Genomic DNA, 23312 nt, shown 5'->3' with positions numbered 1-23312 from the left:
GTCGCCCAAAATGCCATTCGAATTTCCACTCCATAAAACGTGGGTCTGTACATCTGTTATCCTCAATAGAAAGAGTTACATGCCGTTTTTGTTGCATGTGTTTTGTCAGCTTACTTTGGATGATACAGTATATGGAAATTCTTCAGTTCTACTAAGCATTGGCCTTTCGGGGATGATGGAGTGGCCTTCATAGGTGAAATCGTTTATTCAGTCCAGTGCACCTACAAGTCTGCAATGAATTATGCATGTTTATGAACAAAGTCTCTTTTTATGGATTTATCTCTTAAATAATTTATGTATGAATATATCTCAAGAACACAGAATTGGTGCAGAGATCTGGACTGTGCTTGGTTATTACCCTTATTTGCAATCAGGAACCCTGTAGACCAACATACCACCAAGTCAGGTTCTTTAGTTACGCACTGTTTAACCAACAGCTTCGGCTCATGAAGCATCATGAGGCACATATCTGGTGGAACCTGAAAGGTGGGTTTGTTCCTGCAAACCGCTGTAGGGAGGGGGCAGCACATGTAGCAGCACGTCGTTAAAGCCACTTTCCCTCGACTCACTCTGGTCTGACCCCTCGGAGAGAAAGCCCTCTGCTGTCAGCATGGAGCTTGTACATTGCAGTTTACAAAACTCCACACTCATCAGCTCATTAGCTATAAATCCCTCAAAGCCACGAAGAAAATTTGCATTTAATATTTGATAATTGCGTGAGATCAGACGCAAAGCTGCAAAACAGCTCTATTTCTTATTACACCCTTGAATATTTCTCCAGAGGTAGCAGTATGTCAGTGACTAACTGGTCTAAATTGTTTATTATAACACTGCTCGCACACACAGGGTGTACCATTGTGTAACTGTAATGACTGGTTAAAGAGTTTATTTTTTCTTGTACCAGTGACTAAATAATCTGGCTTTGCTTGCTCATCATTATCATTGGAGTGTTTACCCCTATGTTTAAGTCAAACCATGTAAACTTAAAAGAACACAGGTACAGTGTTCGTGGATGCCAGGCACCTAATTTCAATATTTAATTTCATACCTTTTCGATTTCTATAGGCACATGAAAATTCATGACAAGGGCCCAAACGGTGTCCCAGCCTCACATCCTGTTTCCCCAAGCAAGCGCCGCAAACCCACCAAGAGAAAACTAAGCGTAGAGGATGATGGAGAGAAAACCAATGAACCACCCAATAAAAAGGTACTACAAAATGGGCTTGTAGTCTGTTTTTGTGGTGGCTTGGAACTTACTTTTGAATCCAAAATAAAACCTCTCAATCTTTTGTGTTAGGTATTTGCAGTGCACGGATCTGGGGAGCAAAGCCCCGCCAAGCGTGAAGAAGACCTGTTGCACTGTCCAATCTGCTTCAAGACATTCATCTGTAAATATGGTTTGGAGTCACACATGGAGACACATCCTGACACTGCACTCAGGTAAGTGCAAAAAAAATGATTCACATACAGGCATATGTACATACATAGAACAATGTTAACAAGGTCCTCTTACTTGTGCTAGGTGTAACCTGTGTTGTATCACTTTCCGCACCCATCGAGGCCTCCTTCGTCATAATTCCGTTATTCATAAGCAGCTGCCCACAGATCCCAATGGACGACCATTTATCCAGAGTAACCCTTCCATACCTCTGGGCTTCAGTGATCTGTCCTTCATCGACTTTTCTTGCAGCAAATTCCCCCAAATCGCACAGGTACAGATTTGTTCTAAACATACACTATAACCTTGAAGTATCAAAATGTTTACATGATTGGGTTCTGATTGGGTTTGGTTCTTGAAAAGTAATTTTGAAATTTCTTTTGCGCAGGTCTGGTGTGAAACAAATTTGCGACGTTGCTCGAGCAAATTTCATAGGTTTATTTGCGAAGTATGCAACAAGGCCTTTCCTCTCCAAGTCTCTCTAGATCTACACATAATCTCTCACAAAGATGATGATGCCGAACCCCAGAAGCAGGAAAATGACACTATTTCAGATACAGCCAAAGATTCTGGAGATTCCAAAGAGATAGTTGAATCAGTACAACAGGAGGCCAGCGTAACTTTAAATGGGAAGAATGATTTTATGGAGTGCCTTGGTCTACAGCATTCTTCACTCGCTAAGCCTGAACAGACTGAGGAGGAGAAACAGCAAGAAATTTTGGACAGCATTCGTTTTATTCGTGTTGAGCCCTCTGCAACAAATCTACCTCAAGAGACCAATAGTAGTCTTGGCCTCTGTCTTCTAGATCCTGTCTCTCTTCAAGGCTTAAATAAGGGTAATGGTCTCAGCCTTTTATCACTGCAGCCACTTCAGGGTGGTTTGGTTGTCCGGCCTGTCAGTCAAACAGGAGTGGAACTTGCTGATATCCAACAGATCCTGAAGATGGCTGCTGCTATTCCATCTCAGATGACTTTGCCACTGCTTCCAAAAGGTGCAGAAGGTCCTCTGCAGGCAGAACCCAAACAAATTACTCCTCTCAAACCCAAGCCACTGGTGACTCCTCGATCCAGCATGGGAACCTCCACGCCACCTCCACCAGTGATGAATGCCCAGCAAGCCTCTTCAGGTTGCATCAGCCCCAGCTTGCCACCCCCTACAGCCCAAATTCTTACTTCCAAACAGTCATCAAATACCCCATCTTCCTCAACGTCTTCCTCGCCTACAAATTGGGAGAACACAAATCTAGTGGGAGATGGCACAGGGCCAACAATAATGACTACTGGGGAAATTAAGCAGGAAGAGGTCCAAGGTAAAGAAAAAGATATGAGAACCTCAGGTGGCAAAAAGGTCCCAAAGACAGAATATCCATGTCGCTTCTGTACGCAAGTGTTCTCCTTCCCAGGAGGCCTCCAGGCTCATATGCGAGCTCATCACTATGGAGCTTCTCCATACAAGTGTAGCATCTGCACCTACACTGCTCCGGACAATGCCACATTAATGCGGCATTTACGAACACACAGCGGTGAACGTCCCTATGTCTGTCGCCTCTGTCACTACCCTTTTACAGTCAAGGCCAACTGTGAGCGTCATTTGCGCAAGAAGCACATGAAAAACACTCGCAAGGAGATTGAGAAAAACATTGAGTACATTACCCCATCCTCAAGTGCAAGCAGTTTAGTTGGGGGTACTACACAGGACCTTGTGGATTCGGCTAATATTGGCAACACATCCTGCCGCTACTGTGGAGAGGACCTGAAGACCTACAGGGCTCTACAGATTCATCTCAGAACTCTCAATGGCTGTCAGAGGAAACCATTTGAATGTCGCCAGTGCGGCGCAGCCTTCCTCGCCAAAAGGAATTGTATCCATCACCTGCTTAAGCAACACTCAGAAGTCCAAGAGAGGGAAATTGAAGATCATATAAACACTCTTGTTCCTGTCACAGCTCCTACTTGTGTCCAGACCAACTCTGCTGCTCAGTCTCAGTCAGGAAATCAAAATCTAAGTACTTTCTCTGAAGCTGCAGTTCAAGACCAGCCCTTGGATTTCTCCAGCAAAACATTGAAAACTATTCATTCTGATATAAAACCAGAGGCAGCTTCTCCCTCTCTGTCAAATGACTGTTCCATGGAGCCTATCGATCTGTCTATTCGCAAGGATATGGAAGGAAAGAAAATAAAGATAGAACAAGTTGATACAACCTCATCGTATCGCCAAGAGGTCAAGAAAGAGCTTCCTTCTCCAAGTACTGTCAAGTTTATAGGAAAGGTATCGGGTGTCCATACATCCCTTCCAGCAACCATGCCTAGCCTTGCCTCTACACTGACAAGTGACATGACCAAGCCACCCATACGCCTAAAGCCACTGCTGCCGAAACCTGCTGCTGCCTCCAACACTTCAGAAATGCCACCTCTGGCCTCCATTGCCCAAATCATCTCTTCCGTCTCAGCTGCACCGGTGCTGCTGAAAACAGGAATAAACTCTGATAAAAGTGATGGAGTGGTCAGTGGTGAAACACTAATGGATAAAAAGTGTTCCAATGGCACTGCAAGTCCTGGTTCTTCTTTCAGTTGTCCATCCCTTGAGGCATCAAAGAGGAGAGGCAAGAAAAGGCCATTCAAGGATGAGATATGTGATCCTACACATGCATCCATCAGTGGGTTTGACTTGGAGTCCAGTGGAGAGTTACCAAGTGTGGAGAAAATGCTGGCCACTACTGATGCCAATAAATTTAGCTCTTACTTACAGCTAAGGCAAATGGAGCCAGAAAAGGAGAAACAGTCTGCAAGTGAAGAAGAGAAGGAAGGAAAGGAAGACAAAGAGAAGGTTCGCCCACGAAGCAAAGGGAAGAAGAATGCCTACTCAAACTCTGTGCAGAAGATGAAATGTCCATACTGTCCTCGGGTGTTCCCTTGGACCAGTTCTTTACAGAGGCATATGCTAACACACACAGGTCAGTTATGCTTTGGTGTGACTCCTTGTTATAATTTTGTTAACCCCATGTCAATCATTAAAAGCAGTAAAAACTGACTGTAATGTAACGGTGTTTCCCATAGGCCAAAAGCCGTTCCCTTGTCCTCAGTGCGATGCACTGTTCTCCACCAAATCCAACTGCGAGCGCCACCTCCTTCGTAAGCATGGCTTATCCAGTCGCAACACACTGCAGAACACTGGGTCATGCCCAAAAACCAAGGCTGATGATGGGTCACAGGGAAGTACAGGTATGACTACAACAAACCTTAAGATAAATGAAAACATTAAAATAATCTTGTGGAGGTATGTTACTGTCCTAAAATTTGTACCAAGTAATCCTTAAGCCTTCATCATTTCTCATTTAACATTTAATTTCTTGTGTAGATGGTGTTTCTGATGCTGAGCCTGCTGTCATGGTAGATGAAGATGATCTTAAAAAAGAGGACAAAACCATAACTAATGACATGGACTTGACAGAGCAGGATAAAGACATAACCACAGAATCCCCCGAGTTGACGGAAGATCTAAAAAGCTCACAATCTGTTGAGAACTTTCACTTGAACAACAACGAGAACAGTGATGACTCTCAGAGCAACAAGAGCCTGGATTTGAATGTTGCCAGCAAACCAACAGAACACAAAATGTCAGAAACTGAGCGGGAACAGCCAGAGGCTACAGAACCTGCAGTGGAACCAGAGGGTCCACCATCAGAGGAATTTCCTCACACATGCAGTACCTGCAAAAAGACCTTCCGGCATGCGGCCACCCTCAGCCGGCACCAGAAGATTCATTTGCAGGACAACCAAAATGAAGATGGGGAACGGAAAGGAAGAAATCAACCTGCGGTATCCAGTCAATCTATTGACACCAGCACCTCGCCAATAAAGGAAGGTGAGCAGGAAACGGGTGAGGCTGAGAAAGAGGAGAACAGCAGCGTTGTGGAAAGTGGTGCTGAGGAAGAGGAAAAGGAGGGACAGAAAGAGGAAAGAAATGAAGAAGAAGAGGGTGGCTCTTCCGAGCTTGAATCACCAGGAAGTAGACCTGACAAGAGGAAGAAGAAGATCTGCAGTGTGTGCAGCAAACGTTTTTGGAGCCGGCAAGATTTGACCAGACATATGCGTTCACATACTGGTAAGACTAAATGAGAGTAAATATCTAATATATATTTTTATAGAATTTGTTGGGGAATTTGACTTTATTTTATTTGTTTATTTTATTTTTATATATTTAGGAGAAAGACCATATCAGTGCCAAACATGTGACCGGACCTTCACTTTAAAACACAGCCTGGTGAGGCACCAGCGTATTCACCAGAAAACCCCAGATGACCGAGGAACAGATGAGGCTGACGGAGCAAGAGACGATAGTGCTGTGGATGGGGAAGATCTACGATGTTCTTCTGGAAGTGAGAGCGAGACGGCTCCTTCTGAAAACAAGACCTCCAAGGCGGAGAATGGCAAACAAGCAGAGGAAACCGAAGAGAAGGTGGACGATAATGGGATTAAAGAAGAGGAAGTTTCTGCGCCAGAGGCTTCCAAAAAACTTCAAACGAAGGAGCTCGATGAATTGGATACTAAGGCCCCAGAACCCAAAGATGCAGCAGATCCCAGTCTTAAGGATAACCAGGGAGCTGTAGACAAGCCAGTTGTCTAAGACGTGTTGACTCTGTCCATCCTGTGCCATACTTCCATGATCTTACACGAACACTAAAAAGACGATGCAGAGTCGAGCGTCTTTGCGCGGACGTTTATAATGCGAGCAAAATGCAAAACTGGAAACTTTCTCTCAATGCCTTAATGATTCTTTTGTTCCCCCAGAGATTTAGATCCACTGCACAGTATCATTTTTAATCAAATGTATATGATTGTGTGTTTTTTTTTAATTAATTCTATAATCCTTATATCAAAATAAATTAGTCTTTTGTATGATAAATTGATGATTTATATTAGCACCGTCATATGTATTATTCTTAAGTCAATTCCACTTTGTTTTTAGTCTTCTCGATAAGTTTTGCTCAAGTGCCTGAGAGCATATCTCTCTGAACCTTCGTTCCGAATAGGCTTCTTTAGGTTTCGGAGGTGTCCTTGGTTCACTCAGTGGCCTAGAATACTTTTGGTTATCAGTTTGGGTGATCATTAGTCAATGTTTCTTGGCAATATTTGCCAGTTTTTGTACATTTTCTTCCTCTATCGAAGCTCACTGATAAACGATGCTCTCTGGCCTTGTGGTGCGTTGAACTTAGAACGTAACTAGTGGTTGAGACAGCGCCCCCTGGTGGTTTGGGGTGTAAAGCCTGACATTCAGACACTGCCTTTAGGCGAAAGCTTGTTATTAAGGACACTTGGTTTAAGAATTTAAGAACACGGATCCGTACGATCCGCTTCGAATGCACTTGAACGATCCGGTGGACGTTTTAGTCCCTTTTCTTTTTCGGCACCAATTAAAATCAAGCCAAGGTTTTACACACAACGCATCAGACAGCAGTGTGCTTTGCAGTACACATTGCATTTAATCCCAATCTGGCTCATCGGAGTCTTTTCTATGTTTTAAGCGCAGTGATGTTTGTGCTGTGGGTTTTATACTTGAAATCGCCCTGCTGTTTGCCTCGACTTATACAACTGTGCTGTTCACACTGCCTCCTACTTTTCATATCCGTCTCTTTAGTACCTCTGCAGTTAGCCAATCTAACCTCATAAACCTCTAATTAGTTGAATGAAGTTTGTCTTTAAGATGATCAACAAGGAAATGCTGCGTGTTGGAGCCAAAAACTATGCAACAGACATGTGCTGATAATCGGTTACACAACGCAATATTGGTGTGTGGGTACTTTCTAATGCTGCCTCGCAGAAAAACCCAGAAAAGTAGGCAGCGTATATTTTTGCAGCAAATGTGCCTCTTTTGATAAAGGGACACTTTATTTTTAATAGAACATATCACATGCCTTCTAAATGAACAATAAGACAGTTCCCGAATAATGTTCAATTCCTTTACATATTTAACTTTACTGTTCATTTCCTTTAAAGAAAGGCTAACAAACTGCTGGGCTTCAACGAACAGGTTTGGTGAACTTGCGGAAAAACAAATCATTTTTCTACTATGGTGTGTTTGAGAAATGTGTGCGCTTGCTTGTAGTGTATAGTGTGTATGCGCAGGTCTATCAAAGATAAGGAGAACACACTGAATATTTTATGTATTTATTGATATGAGTGCTCGGAGCTAACATGGACTCCCGTATGAACGCAGAGGAGAAATCGGAAACAATGACTGTAGCGCTGAACAATCTTGAAGTTCTTTATATTATCACTTATTTTATGGTTATGATTATGACGCCTTGAGCTATTTGCCATAGATTGTTTTATTAATGTGTGTGTTTGTTTGTTTGTTTGTTTGTTTGTTTGCATTAATTCAGTTAAATCAGTCCCCACCAATACACACATGCATTAACTAAATATATAATTATTATTAAAGCCCGAGCTTGAATTAGCAGTAGAGTTAGTGATTTTTTGCATGTCTAATTAAAATGGGTGGTTACCAGTTCTTCTCTTTCTCAGGGGCTCCTCAAATTATGCATACTTAAAATCATCTGCTTTGTGGAAAGAAATTCTCGTTTCTGCAGCAGGCTAGAGCGATCACTACAGTTGCATCATATATGCATATGAATGTGAATTCACCTCAATGTTCATCATCCTCCTCCTCCTCCTCCTCATCCTCTGTAATTCTGCATGTTTCGCCGATTTGTTTTGAGCACTGTAACAACAAATGCATTTGTTAAAGGGATTGCAAACGTTTGTCTCTCCTGTCCAGTTTTACTTTTAGGAAAGTTCTTATTGATTTTTGTTTTGTTTCTGTACACGACCCTATTTGAACTCATTCAAACAATAAATATACACTAAGAAAGAGTGAGAAATTAAACAGAGTTCTGTTTATTTATTCTCTTGTCATAGGGATGTGGGGTTTTGTTTTTTTTTTGTTTTTTTTATTGAATCTGTGCGCACCAGCGAATGAAGATTTTTTTGGTTACAGTATGCCATGATAATGTGTGCTACACAAAACTACAGGAGTTTTGTCAGGATGAGAGAATGAATGGCAAAAGCCACACTGATTTTCATACTGGACAAGCAAATACATCATTATTAAGGGTTTGTAAAAGGTCTTATTGGCAACCTGTGACTTGTTCGAGTGGCATTTGATGGCTGAGGGCGTTTAAATGTGCCCTACAAGAGTTACAATTATCATGGTAATAATCTCTGTGCCAAGTAACAAATAAAACACTAGGTCCTTTTTGTATGACTTATCTATACTTGCATTTAATGCTGTAGAGCATCCACAACTCGGTTCATGTTATTACTCAGCCAACATTCCAGTGTGGTCGCCATGTGGGCTTTAAGCATGGGGCCCGAATCGGGTTTGTCCATAGTTTCTATGTGGGCGCTACCTGAATTAGCCCATAGGAATCTCGCATCTAATCTGAATAGGGCTAATATGGGGCCGAACGTACACTATATTGCCAAATGTTTTGACCAAAACAAGGTCCATAAAGACAGATGAGTGAGTTTGGTGTGGAGGAACTTGACTGGCCTGCACAGAGTCCTGACCTCAACCCCATAGAACACCTTTGGGATGAATTAGAGCGGAGACTGTGGGCCAGACTTTCTCATCCAACATCAGTGCCTGACCTCACAAACGCGCTTCTAGAGGAATGGTCAAAAATTCCCATAAACACACTCCTAAACCTTGTGGAAAGCCTTCCCAGAAGAGTTGAAGCTGTTATAGCTGCAAAGGGCGGGACAACTCCATATTACATTCATGTGCATGTAAAGGCAGACGTCCCAAAACTTTTGCCAATATAGTGTACATAAGATCCATACTGGTCCCTCTTTATGAAGCCATGTGGGCCCAGTATGGGTTTATCATTTGGTACTGACCTGGCCCCTCATAGTGTATGTGTGTGTGTTCTAATGAGTATAAAATAGTAATTACAGTATAATTATTTGTATTTATACTGCTTATACCTAGGTTATAACATCTATAAGGTGCTCTTCCCTAACTAGCATCCCTCTTTCTTTTTACTTTCTTGATGTTAATAAAACAAGCTCCTTGCGTTAGAGAAAGTCCAATCAACTCTGCCTCGCATGTGTAACATAAAGTTACCTCTGTTACAAACCACTGACACTGGAGACCCCTTCAAAACTGTACATGCTAATAAGACTGTTCTAATGTTACCAAATCAACAATAATAGACATTTTCTAAAGAATTTGTAGGTGTGTAGTAACTTGTAATAAAGTAACTTGTGTAGGTTAATGCAGAAACTATGTTACTATAGAAACAAGAACATATTAAAAGCAAGAGCATTAATATCAGCTGTTCTGGAAGTACACTGATCAGGCATAACATTATGACTACTGAGAGGTGAAGTGAATAACTCTGATGATCTCCTCATCATGGCACCTGTTAGTGGGTGGGATATATTAGGCAGCAAGTGAACATTTTGTCCTCAAAGTTGATGTTAGAAGCAGGAAAAATGGACAAGCGTAAGGATTTGAGCGAGTTTGATGAAGGGCCAAATTGTGATGGTTAGACCACTGGATCAGAGCATCTCCAAAACTGCAGCACAAACTGTGGGGTGTTCCCGGTCTGCAGTGGTCAGTATCTATCAAAAGTATCCTTCAAGACCTGTAAGTATCCATGGAGGCCCCACCTCACAACTTACAGGACTTAAAGGATCTGCTGCTAACACTTTGGTGCCAGATACCACAGCACACCTTCAAGGATCTAATGAAGTCCGTGCCTCGAAGAGTCAGCAAAGCAAAAGGGGGACCAACACAATATTAAGCGGGTGGTCATAATGTTATGCCTGATCGGTGTATAATTGCAATTTCATGGGCCTAATGGAGTAAGGAACTAAGGAATCTGTTTACTGCTGTAGATTATTGATATGAGATAATATTGGAGACGCCTAATTTCAGTTTAGAACAAACCCAACAGCGTGATACCGAGAAGTACTGAGCAGCAATAATTTTCTTTTTGCGTTTTGAATTTCGTTCAGCCAACTCGGCTTCCGTAGTCACGTTTGCGGAAGTGTATATGCGTGGAGCTGGGAGTCCGGCGTGCGTTTCTGCTTTTACTGTCCGTGTTTCTGACCGCTGTATTTTACTTTTGTGAATCTAAGCAGAAAACATCGCGATGTCGCAGGTTGTCCCGGGACAGTTTGAAGACGCGGAGGAATCGAGCAGGTGAGGAAACACGCCGGGTGTTTAGCTCACTTCTAATGACAGCAAAACGGTGTTGTGTTTATTTTCTACTGTAGTATTAGAAGTGTGGATAAACCAAAACCTCTAATCTGTCCAGATTCATCTTGAGAATTTGGCCAAACTAGGAACTCAGAAAGCTTCTGGAGCTGTTTAAGTTGTAATGTGCTATTGTTAACCTTAAGGTATGACGTCATGTTTTTTAAACGCTGAGATATGACGTAATATTTTTAACGCTGAGATACACCGATCAGCCATAACATTATGACTACTGAGAGGTGAAGTGAAGAAGACTGATGATCTCATCATGGCACCTGTTAGTGGGTGGGATATATTAGGCAGCAAGTCAACATTTTGTCCTTTGTGTTAGAAGCAGGAAAAATGGACAAGTGTAAGGATTTGAGCGAGTTTGACGAAGGGCCAGATTGTGATGGCTAGACCACTGGATCAGAGCATCTCCAAAACTGCAGCTCTTGTGGGGTGTTCCCGGTCTGCAGTGGTCAGTATCTATCAAAAATGGTCCAAGGAAGGAACAGTGGTGAACCGGAGACAGGGTCATGGGCAGTCAAGACTCATTGATGCACGTGGGGAGTGAAGGCTGGTCCGTGTGATCCGATCCAACAGACGAGCTACTGTTGATCAAACTGCTGAAGAAGTTAATGCTGGTTCTGATAGATAGGGGTCAGAATACACAGTGCATCACAGTTTGTTGCGTATGGGGCCGCATGCTGACCCCTGTGTACCACCGAAAGTGCCAACAATGGCCACGTGAGCATCAAGACTGGACCTCGGAGCAATGGAAGAAGGTGACCTGGTCTGATGAATCACATTTTTTTTCACATCACGTGGATGGCCGGGTGCGTGTGCGTCTCTTACCTGGGGAACACATGGCACCAGGATGCACTATGGGAAGAAGGCGAGCCGGTGGAGGCAGTGTCATGCTTTGGGCAATGTTCTACTGGGAAACCTTGGGTCCTGTCATCCACGTGGATGTTACTTTGACACGTCCCACTTTCATGGAAACGGTATTCCCTGATGGCTGTGGCCTCTTTCAGCAGGATAATACACTGTGCCATAAAGCCAAAATAGTTCAGGAATGGTTTGATGAGCACTACAACGAGTCTGTCGTGTTGACTTGGCCTCCAAATTCCCCAGATCTCAATCCAATCCAGCATGTGTGGGATGTGCTGAACAAACAAGTCCGATCCATGGAGGCCCCACCATGCAACTTACAGGACTTAAAGGATCTGCTGCTGACATCTTGGTGCCAGATACCACAGCACACCATCAGGGATCTAGTGGAGTCCATGCCATGATGGGTCAGGACTGTTTTGGCAGCAAAAGAGGGACCAACTCAATATTAGTCAGGTGGTCATAATGTTATGGCTGATCGGTGTACATTACTAACTAATGCCATAATAATAAACATGATAACATCAAGAATGATGTGTATCTTTTGTCTTAATTGGCACTGTACAAATACAGTGGCAGGATTCATTTCTGTTAACCTGCTGTGGAATTTATAGTATTTAACTTCGCTGGCTGACCCTCGTGTGTAATACTCTCCAGTGACTTAGAGTTCAGCTGCATTCCAGAGAAACAGCCATCGCTAGAGGACAAACTCAGCGGAGTGACATTGCGGGCAAATAATGATAACGAGGCAGATGATGATGATGATGATGATGATGATGACGATGATGATGATGATGATGAATGGGACTGGAAAGGGTCAGCCGGAGGAGACTTCACTAAACGCTACGCTGCGATGCGGACTGGCAACAACCAGCAGGTATTTTCCAGAGATCTCCAGGAAGAGAGAAGCTGTATGATTATTAATGTTGACTCCACAGCAGATGTTGATTGTTCGGAAGGTGTTTACTGATTATTTATAGCAGCAGCTCTGTCAGTGGTTCAGCTGCAAATCACATGTTTGTATTTAATTTGTTCTGTTGTGTTATTATTTGAGTAATAACTTATATGGCAGGTGCTTCACATGATGTAAGTGTAGTAAATAAAAATGTGTTATTTAACATAAAAAAAAAATATATGATCGTTGATATGGTGACGTTTTCTTGAAAGGGCTGAAACATTTATGGAAGGAGTCTCTAGAGTCAACTCTATGAATTGAAACAGTGTTTTTATCTCTGTGTGTGTGTGTTTGTGTGTTGTCTGTTTTGTTTCCAGGCAAACCGACAAAACACACAAAAGTCAGAAAAGCTCTCAACGCCTTCAGACAAGGTCCTGAGAAAGTTTGAACACAAAATAAACCTGGGTAAGTTCTCTCTGTTTATGTCTGATGGCACGTTCTAGAAAGACGCCGGAGGATAAACGGTTAAAAAAAGAATGTTTCCTTTCGATTTGATCTCTCAGATAAGCTGAACTACGCCGATTCTGTCATCAACAAAGTCACCGCAATGCAACGACAGAAAGAAGCCGACATGTACGTCACGTTTTTATATTCTCTCTATACACTCTCAAGAACTATATAGCTTCACGGTCTGAACTGTTTCATGTCTGACTTCAATCCTCTGTTCATGTGGCAGGTATCGGGTTAAAGACAAGTCCGATAGAGCGACAGTGGAACAGGTATGTGTGTCAGGAACAATTCAAGCAAAACTTCGTTTGCATAATTACACCTGGATCCAAAAGTAGTGGATCAGCCAGGTTTTTGTGATGTTTGTGTATTTAGTTTTGCATTAGAGCTCAGAGGTCGAGGTGGTGTGAGTGTCCCGAAACAGGAGGTGGAACTCCATCTCAGCAGGATGTAGATTCAAGATTCAAAGAACTTTATTAATCCCAGGGGAAATTCCTTTGCCATGTTACAGTTGCTCTAATAAAAATATAAGAGAGAAAGAAAGAAATATATACACCGTTATATAAACCGTAAAATAGAATACAAATACTGTACAAGTTGAACTGTAGTCTTGCACACAAGGATTGTACATTAAAAATATACAGTTGTTTATTAAAAAGAAAACATAAGTAAAAAGTTGATTTTTTTATTTCTTTTATCCTTTGGCTTTTTTTTGTTATTTATTTCAGTGGCTTTTTTTTCTCCCCAATTTAAATAAATTCAATTAATAGTAAATATATATTCTTAATCATCTTTATATATCTTTTATATATAATTTTCTCAACCAACATTATATCATTACATTATAATGTTTTACAAGTGTACAGAAAAAATGAACAATAATTATAAAAACTATATATATATATATATATATATATATAATGTTCTTAATTTCAGAACTTTTTCTGAACTAATTTTTCTATTATATTTTAGATATTTTCTTAATTTTCACATATTTTCATATATTATATAAAAATAAAATAAATAATAATAACCTTCTAATATAATTTTTGTATATTATTATTATTATTATTATGCAATAATGCTTTTTTAAATAGATTAAAATTATGAGGCGTCATTCTTTAATGGTTAACTGTTTAGCTAATTTATTCTTTATTAGAGGATTAAAACACTTTGGGACATCCTGATATCGGAAGATTATCAAATATTACGCATCGATTCTGAACCTACAGAGAATTTTAATAATGATATGTTCATCATTTTCAGGTTTTGGACCCCAGGACTCGCATGATTCTCTTCAAAATGCTCAGCAGAGGCGTCATTTCAGGGATTAACGGCTGCATCAGTACAGGAAAAGAGGTTCGAGAATCAAACTCTGTTCTTATATTCTGTAGATTCTTTTTTTCCACATTGTTTTTTCCAGCTAATCCTATTTCTATTTGTATTGTAACTATTTTTATTTTAGCTTTATTATAGCTACGTTTTATGACGCATACACACCAATCAAGCATAACATTATGACCACCTGCCAAACATTGTGTTGGTTCTCCTTTTTGCTGCCTAAACAGCCCTGACCCGTCGAGGCATGGACTCCACTAGATCCCTGAAGGTGTGCTGTGGTATCTGGCACCAAGATGTTAGCAGCAGATCCTTTAAGTCCTGTAAGTTGCGAAGTGGGGCCTCCATGGGACTTGCAGGACTTAAAGGATACTTCTGATAAACTGGATACTGACCACTGCAGACCGGGAACACCCCACAAGAGCTGCAGTTTTGGAGATGCTCTGATCCAGTGGTCTAGCCATCACAGTTTGGTCCTTCATCAAACTCGCTCAAATCCTTACGCTTGTCCATTTTTCCTGCTTCTAACACATCAACTCTGAGGACAAAATGTTGATTTACTGCCTAATATATCCCACCCACTAACAGGTGCCATGATGAGGAGATCATCAATCTTATTCACTTCACCCTGATCGGTGTATGTCCTGTCTATGGTTGCGAATGTGACAAATAAAATTCGACTTGATTTGATTAGAGATAAGAAGCTGAGAAGTGAAGTTAAATGAACACCTCCCAATACGAATGAGCTTATTTTTTATTTTCCGCCATCTCATTTCAGGCCAACGTCTACCACGCGAGCACAGCTAAAGGAGAAAGCCGTGCTATTAAGATCTACAAGACTTCCATTCTGCTGTTTAAGGACAGGGATAAATACGTCAGTGGGGAGTTCAGGTGAGACACAGTGACCTTTTTAGTGGCCTTCACCACTGATTCTTATTAGTCTGATATCTCAGGAATATTGACTGAATGTTTGTGGGATAGATTGATTTAGGAGTTGATCAACAGCAAGGTCAAATGTCTGAAATAGTTTTTCTTCAAGAGCTACCTTTGTTTGTCAGTGTTACTCAAACGTGTCCATGTACAGGGCTTGTCCACTCAAAGCCCATTTTCGTCATGGGCATCCCCGTTGAGTTTGATTTATTTTATTTTTTTAATACTGTGTCCTCACTGGCTGATTTCCTGATGTATTGCTTGTCAGGTTTCGGCATGGTTACTGTAAAGGCAACCCGAGGAAGATGGTACGGACGTGGGCTGAGAAGGAGATGAGGAACCTGATAAGGTTTGCTTTACAGCTGCTTCGTTCGCTAATGAAACACAACAGAATGATGGATGTAGAAATACGATGTTAATGTTAGTATTATCATTAATAGACCATGCACTGGGTGTGACCTGAATCGTCTACGTGTACGCTATTCTGTGCCATTGTGGAGTATAAATAGTGTGAGTCCTTTATTCCAACAAGACAAGAAGAAGAATTGCACTTCAGTTACTCGGATGATGCACTTTATTCAACCCCCTAAAAAAATAAGTGTGGAATGTTGGACATTTCATGCAATTAGCACGCAAAAGCTTCACTTATTTAGCAGAAAAAGGGTGGGGCTACCAGGCACCAGACTCTGGATGAGGAAAAACTTTCAAGATGGCCGACGACACTCCGTGATGGACAAGACGTCTTATAAATGTCTTATAAATAAGCCCAGTTAATTAGTTTATTAATTAGTGTCTTCTCATTCCTAGATTACAGACAGCAGGAATTCCCAGTCCTGAACCCATCATGCTTCGGAGCCATGTCTTAGTCATGGGCTTTATCGGAAAAGATGACATGTATGTAAACAGTCACTTCCAGACACACAAAGCCACACCTCCTTCACTGAGACTTACAGGCACACAAGCCACGCCTCCTTCTCTGAGACTTACAGGCACACAAGCCACGCCTCCTTCTCTGAGACTTTTAGATACACAGGCCACACCTCCTTCACGAGACTTACAGCCGTACAGGCCACGCCTCCTTCACTAAGATTTTTGACACACAGTCCATGCCTCCTTCACTAAGACTTTTAGACACACGGGCCACGCCTCCTTCACTAAGACTTTTAGACACATGGGCCATGCCTTCTTCACTGAGGCTTGAAGCCACACAGGCCAAGCCTCCTTTACTGAGACTTTTAGACACACAAGCCACGCCTCCTTCTCTGAGACTTTTAGACACACAGGCCACGCCTCCTTTACTGAGGCTTGAAGCCACACAGGCCAAGCCTCCTTTACTGAGACTTTTAGACACACAAGCCACGCCTCCTTCTCTGAGACTTTTAGACACACAGGACACACCTCCTTCAGTGAGACTTACAGGCACACAAGCCACGCCTCCTTCTCTGAGACTTTTAGACACACAGGACACACCTCCTTCAGTGAGGCTTACAGGCACACAAGCCACGCCTCCTTCTCTGAGACTTTTAGACACACAGGCCACACCTCCTTCAGTGAGACTTACAGCCGTACAGGCCACGCCTCCTTCACTAAGATTTTTGACACACAGTCCACGCCTCCTTCACTAAGACTTTTAGACACACGGGCCACGCCTTCTTCACTGAGACTCTTAGACACACAGGCCACGCCTCCTTTACTGAGGCTTGAAGCCACACAGGCCAAGCCTCCTTTACTGAGGCTTGAAGCCACACAGGCCAAGCCTCCTTTACTGAGACTTTTAGACACACAAGCCACGCCTCCTTCTCTGAGACTTTTAGACACACAGGACACACCTCCTTCAGTGAGACTTACAGGCACACAAGCCACGCCTCCTTCTCTGAGACTTTTAGACACACAGGCCACACCTCCTTCAGTGAGACTTACAGCCGTACAGGCCACGCCTCCTTCACTAAGATTTTTGACACACAGTCCACGCCTCCTTCACTAAGACTTTTAGACACACGGGCCACGCCTTCTTCACTGAGACTCTTAGACACACAGGCCACGCCTCCTTTACTGAGGCTTGAAGCCACACAGGCCAAGCCTCCTTTACTGAGACTTTTAGACACACAAGCCACGCCTCCTTCTCTGAGACTTTTAGACACACAGGACACACCTCCTTCAGTGAGACTTACAGGCACACAAGCCACGCCTCCTTCTCTGAGACTTTTAGACACACAAGTCACACCTCCTTTACTGAGGCTTGAAGGCACACAGGCCACACCTTCTTCACTGAGACTTACAGACACACAGACCACAAATCCTTCAATGAGACTTATAGACACACAAGCCACGCCTCCTCCTCTGAGACTTGTAGGCACTGAGACTTGAATACATTTTTACTTCCTTTTTATTTCCTGTCCTTGTCACATGCTACAGCTCTGTTGCCTTTTTTTTTTAATTGCAGCTTCAATTATAGCGTGTTTCTATTGCAGGCCTGCACCTTTACTGAAGAACGCCGCATTGTCCGAATCTAAAGCACGTGAGCTTTACCTTCAGGTCATCCAGAACATGAGGCTGATGTATCAGGAGGCTCGGCTCGTGCACGCAGATCTCAGCGAGTTTAACATGCTGTGAGTCTCAGAGGCTTGTTTTATTTATACTGAGGATTTGTAAGTTGTGGTGTTGCCTCGGTTAAACGCAGTGATTTGTGCTCTGGTTTTCAGGTACCATGACGGGGATGCGTACATTATCGATGTCTCTCAGTCAGTGGAGCACGATCATCCTCATGCTCTGGAGTTTCTCCGCAAAGATTGCAGCAATGTGAACGGTGAGTGTGATGAGAACATGCCCTGGCTTTGTAGTGTGCAAACATGGTGTAATAAACAACGTTATTTATATTTTATTCTCTTTTACTTTCTAGATTTTGAAAGAAATAAATTAGAGATGAATCATAGTGATTTGGTGTTAAACAAAAAGCTTAGTTTTATTCAAAAGAAATCGTTAGCTTTGAAAAAACCACAACCCCCTTCATGGGGACTGAGGTACAGAAGCCATGCCTTAGTTTCCAGGATTGATTAAGTGCAGTGGCCACGCCTCCTTCACTGAGACTTAAAGCCACATGTCATATCTCCTTTACTGAGACTTATAGACACACAAGCCACACCTCCTTCACTGAGATTATAGCCACACAGGAACAGACACACAAGCCACACCTCCTTCACTGAGACTTTTAGACACACAGGCCACACTTCCTTTACTGAGACTTAAAACCACACAGGCCACACCTTCTTTACTGAGACTTAAAGACACACAGGCCACACCTCCATCAATGAGACTTATATACACACAGGCCACACTTCCTTCACTGAGACTTACGGACATACAAGCCACACCTCCTTCACTGAGACCTATGTCTATAGGTCTCAGTGAAGGAGGTGTGGCTTGTATGTCTGGCCACACAGGCCATGCCACGTTCACTGAGACTTTTAGACACACAGGCCACGCCTCCTTCACTGACACTTACAGAAACACAAGCCACACCTCCTTCACTGAGATTTACAGACACACAGGCCACGTCTCCTTCACTGAGATTACAGCCACACAGGCCACACCTCCTTCACTGAGATTACAGCCACACAGGCCACACCTCCTTCACTGAGATTACAGCCACACAGGCCACACCTCCTTCACTGAGATTACAGCCACACAGGCCACACCTCCTTCACTGAGATTACAGCCACACAGGCCACACCTCCTTCACTGAGATTACAGCCACACAGGCCACACCTCCTTCACTGAGATTACAGCCACACAGGCCACACCTCCTTCACTGAGATTACAGCCACACAGGCCACACCTCCTTCACTGAGATTACAGCCACACAGGCCACACCTCCTTCACTGAGATTACAGCCACACAGGCCACACCTCCTTCACTGAGATTACAGCCACACAGGCCACACCTCCTTCACTGAGATTACAGCCACACAGGCCACACCTCTGTCACTGAGATTTAAAGCCACACAGGCCACGCCTCCTTTACTTAGATTACAGACACACAAGCCACGCCTCCTTCACTGAGATTTACAAGCACTGAGACTTAAATACATTTCCATTTCCTTTTTTAATCTCTTTCTTTAGACTTCTTCCAAAAACACAGTGTAGCCGTGATGACGGTTCGGGAACTGTTCGAGTTCGTCACAGACCCGTCCATCACCAGCAGCAACATCAACCAGTACCTGGAGAGGGTCTGTCATTTTATCTGATCACTCATTTAATACACACACACACTCAACAAAGATTTTTGACATGTTATTACATAAATTTATTCTTACAGAACAAAACAATACAAGATCATAATACACATCACCTGCATATACCTCTTATGGTGAATCTGCTTTGGGACAAAATTAATGTTTAGTGCAATTGAGTACTACTATGGATATATAAATATTAATACAGAACACTTGAATTCTTTATTCTAATTATTCCACAGTCCCTGGGGCTCAGCTGTAGTTACTTTTCTAACACATATATCTCAGCAGCTTGTGTATAACCTGAGAGTATTTGCTGTAACGTGTTTGTGGTGTGGACCTGCAGGCCATGGAGATCGCATCAGCCAGAACAGCAGAGGAAAGATCCAACCAAGACAAGGTGGACGAAGAGGTATGATAAATCTCTTAAATCATAAATAATATACATCTCTGTGGATTAGAGTGGGGTTTATTATACAGTGTGACTTATTTGTCTGTAAGAAAACCTGAACTGAAATAAAAATAAAAATGATTAGGATGTAAAATTTGCATGTGGATAAATGGGTCAATACTTAAAGAATATAATCAATGACAAAGTTGTTGGATGTAGTGAAGAAACGTTGCTTTTCCTTTAACAACATGTCATTTATTTCTTAATTCCCCTTTTTATTTATTTATTTATTTATTTATTTATTTATTGATTGATTGATTGATTGATTGACTTACAATTATTATACCACAATAATTATTACAAATTATTGCAATTATTAATTATCAATCACTTATTGATCAAAATGAATTATTTAATATAACATTCTTTATATCCGTTTATATTTATATTTAGAGTCAGGACTTTATAGATGTTGGTAGAACAAAAAAAAAATAAAATGATGCAGTAAAACTTTGATCTGATGAAGATTTGCCGCTGTTTTTAAAGAAAACTAATCAACACCGTCTGACCAATCAGAGTGGAGTATTCAGTGGCGTAATGCCAGAGGTGGACAGTAAAGAAGTACATTTACTTGAGTACTGTACTTAAGTACACTTTTTGAGTATCTGTACTTTACTTGACTCTTATTTTTTCTGGATACTTTTTACTTTAACTTCACTACATTTGAAAGACAAATACTCTACTTTTTACTCCACTACATTTCTGTCCAGGTCATTGAGTAGAAAGTAGTTACATTAATCATAGGATGATTTTTTTTTCCACTCTTGTAGCGTCACGTGTTGTAAAGTTCAGTGGTTTTCCATAATTTTTTGAACTCAATTGCTGACAAAATGGACGAATATATGCTTTGTATGTTATACACCACCAACGCATTGGTAATGATGTTAGTTAACACACAAAAACGTATGCTGTGTCCAAATTCTCATACGATGTGTCCTAAATGGTATTCAAAAATAGAATTAGTATGCCCCAAATCGTAGTATACTGAAAAGAGTATTCCAAAAATTCCTGGATGGTCTACTACTTCCGGTAGAAATTCAAAGTGCAGAACAATGCACACTCTAATGGGTAATATTGCCCACAATGCATTGCACACAGGAGGAAGGATCCTGGACAATGGTGTAAATGCGTATGAAAATGGGGTAAATGAATTGTGGAAATATATATAACTCTTTGTTAAAGCAATGTTGCTGTTGGGTGGTTGTACAGCTACAGTTGTGTAGCTGGGTTTTAAAGCAGGTTAGATTTTTTTTCTGTCTTCATTTACAGACCATTTGATTGAAATGTTCATGAGTGGATACACATAGATGTGTACAGGTACATCTCAAAATTTAGAATATAATGAAAAAGGTCAATATTTTTTGTCACTCAGTTCAGAAAGTGAAACCCATATATTATATAGATTCATTACACATAGAGTGAAATATTTCAAGCATTTATTTCTTGAAATTGTGATGATTATGGCGTACAGATAAGGAAAACCCAAAATTCTGTGTCTCAGAGAATTAGTTCAATACTGGAAAGTCATGGTGTCGCACCCTAATCAGCTAATTACCTCAAAACACCTGCAAAGGTTTCCTGAGCTTTTAAATGGTCTCTCAGTCGGGGTCAGTAGGCTACACAATCATGGGGAAGACTGCTGACTTGACAGTTGTCCAGAAGACAGTCATTGACACCCTCCACAAGGAGGGGAAGCCACAAAAGGTCATTGCTAAAGAAGCTGGTTGTTCACAGAGTGCTGTATCCACGCATATTCATAGAAAGTTGAGTGGAAGGAAAAAGTGTGGTAGGAGAAGGTGCACCAGCAAAAGGGATAACCGCAGCCTTGAGAGGATTGTCAGGCAAAATCCATTCAAGAATTTAGGGGAGCTTAAGACGAATCCTAGACATGGCCTACAAATGTCGCATTCCTCGTGTCAAGCCACTCCTGAACCAGAGACAACGTCAGAAGCATCTTACCTGGGCTGTGGAGAAAAAGAACTGGACTGTTGCTCAGTGGTCCAAAGTCCTCTTTTCAGATGAAAGTAAGTTTTGCATTTCATTTGGAAATCAAGGTCCCAGAGTCTGGAGTAAGAGTGGAGAGGCACAGAATCCATGTTGCTTGAAGTCCAGTGTGAAGTGTCCACAGTCAGTGATGATTTGGGCTGCCATGTCATCTGCTGGTGTTGGTCCACTGTGTTTTCTGAAGTCCACAGTCAACGCAGCCATCTACCAGGAAATCTTAGAGCACTTCATGCTTCCTTCTGCTGACAAGCTTTATGGAGATGCTGATTTCATTTTCCAGCAGGACTTGGCACCTGCCCACACTGCCAAAGGTACCAAAAGCTGGTTCAATGACCATGGTGTTACTGTGCTTGATTGGCCAGCAAATTCGCCTGACCTGAACCCCATAGAGAGTCTATGGGGTATTGTCAAGAGGAAGATGAGAGACACCAGACCCAACAATGCAGATGACCTGAAGGCCGCTATCAAAGCAACCTGGGCTTCCATTACACCTGAGCAGTGCCACAGGCTGTCTGCCTCCATGCCATGCCGCATTGATGCATAAGGAGGCCCAACCAAGTATTGAGTGCATAGAAACATACTTTTCAGAAGTATTTTTATTGATCTTATGTAATATTCTAATTTTCTGAGACACAGAATTTTGGGTTTTCCTTATCTGTAAGCCATAATCATCACAATTTCAAGAAATAAAGGCTTGAAATATTTCACTATGTGTAATGAATCTATAGAATATATGGGTTTCACTTTCTGAACTGAGTGACAAAAAATATTGACCTTTTTCATGATATTCTAATTCTTGAGATGTACCGGTACTTTTTTGTTGGGGGTGGTAGGAGTGTTAAATTAAAAATAAATGATTATACCTGTCTTTTTTTGTCAGTTCAGTTGTTTAATTTCTATAGGTTTTGTAACATTCTAAAAGCTCTTAATTCCACAGAAAGTATTGCATACAACAATGCAACAATAATAAAACAATGCGTTGACATTTACTTTTGATACTTAAGTACTTTTAAAAACAAGTACTTCTGTACTTTTACTTAAGTAAAAACCTGTCTTTACAACTTTTACTTGTAATGGAGTAATGTTTGACCAGTAGTATTTGTACTTTCACTCAAGTAAGGAAGTTGTGTACTTCGTCCACCTCTGCGTAATGCAGAATAATCTCCTGAGAAATTTTAGGAATTGTTCCGTCGGAAACATCGAGCGACTGGTTTTCTTTCCTTGTCTGCACCAGGTGTTTAAGAATGCCTATATTCCTCGAACGCTAAACGAAGTGAGTCATTACGAACGAGACGTGGACGCCATGATGAAGGAGCAGGAGGGCAAACAGAACGATAACGTGAGTGCCGTGAGTGCCAGGATTCTGGCTGAGAGACCAGGATA

At 41.8% G+C, this 23312-nt stretch overlaps 2 protein-coding genes across 4 annotated transcripts in view; both read left to right on the top strand.

Moving 5' to 3' along the window:
* rreb1b (ras responsive element binding protein 1b) overlaps positions 1-8318 on the top strand; it is a 37220-nt gene extending 28902 nt beyond the window's left edge. For 2 of the 3 annotated variants that reach the window (XM_058418436.1, XM_058418438.1), the window contains 7 exons: positions 1066-1207; positions 1298-1440; positions 1523-1712; positions 1827-4392; positions 4496-4660; positions 4797-5543; positions 5638-8318. In XM_058418436.1, coding sequence (XP_058274419.1) covers positions 1066-1207; positions 1298-1440; positions 1523-1712; positions 1827-4392; positions 4496-4660; positions 4797-5543; positions 5638-6065 — 4381 coding nt within the window. In that variant the 3' untranslated portion in view covers positions 6066-8318. The remainder of the gene's footprint in view (positions 1-1065; positions 1208-1297; positions 1441-1522; positions 1713-1826; positions 4393-4495; positions 4661-4796; positions 5544-5637) is intronic. The other variant, XM_058418437.1, reaches the window with a different exon arrangement.
* Positions 8319-10475: 2157 nt separating this feature from the next.
* Positions 10476-23312, top strand: part of riok1 (RIO kinase 1 (yeast)) — a 15116-nt gene continuing 2279 nt past the window's right edge. The window contains exons 1-14 of the mRNA XM_058372698.1: positions 10476-10646; positions 12231-12450; positions 12846-12933; positions 13032-13101; positions 13205-13247; positions 14242-14334; positions 15092-15204; positions 15512-15592; positions 16051-16137; positions 17715-17852; positions 17946-18049; positions 19362-19468; positions 19821-19886; positions 23164-23268. Coding sequence (XP_058228681.1) covers positions 10597-10646; positions 12231-12450; positions 12846-12933; positions 13032-13101; positions 13205-13247; positions 14242-14334; positions 15092-15204; positions 15512-15592; positions 16051-16137; positions 17715-17852; positions 17946-18049; positions 19362-19468; positions 19821-19886; positions 23164-23268 — 1365 coding nt within the window. The 5' untranslated portion in view covers positions 10476-10596. The remainder of the gene's footprint in view (positions 10647-12230; positions 12451-12845; positions 12934-13031; positions 13102-13204; positions 13248-14241; positions 14335-15091; positions 15205-15511; positions 15593-16050; positions 16138-17714; positions 17853-17945; positions 18050-19361; positions 19469-19820; positions 19887-23163; positions 23269-23312) is intronic.

The sequence above is a fragment of the Hemibagrus wyckioides genome, linkage group LG20 (genome assembly GCF_019097595.1).
Source record: "Hemibagrus wyckioides isolate EC202008001 linkage group LG20, SWU_Hwy_1.0, whole genome shotgun sequence".
In the NCBI taxonomy this organism is placed as follows: Eukaryota; Metazoa; Chordata; class Actinopteri; order Siluriformes; family Bagridae; genus Hemibagrus; species Hemibagrus wyckioides.
This window is presented reverse-complemented; position numbering and strand designations above follow the sequence as displayed.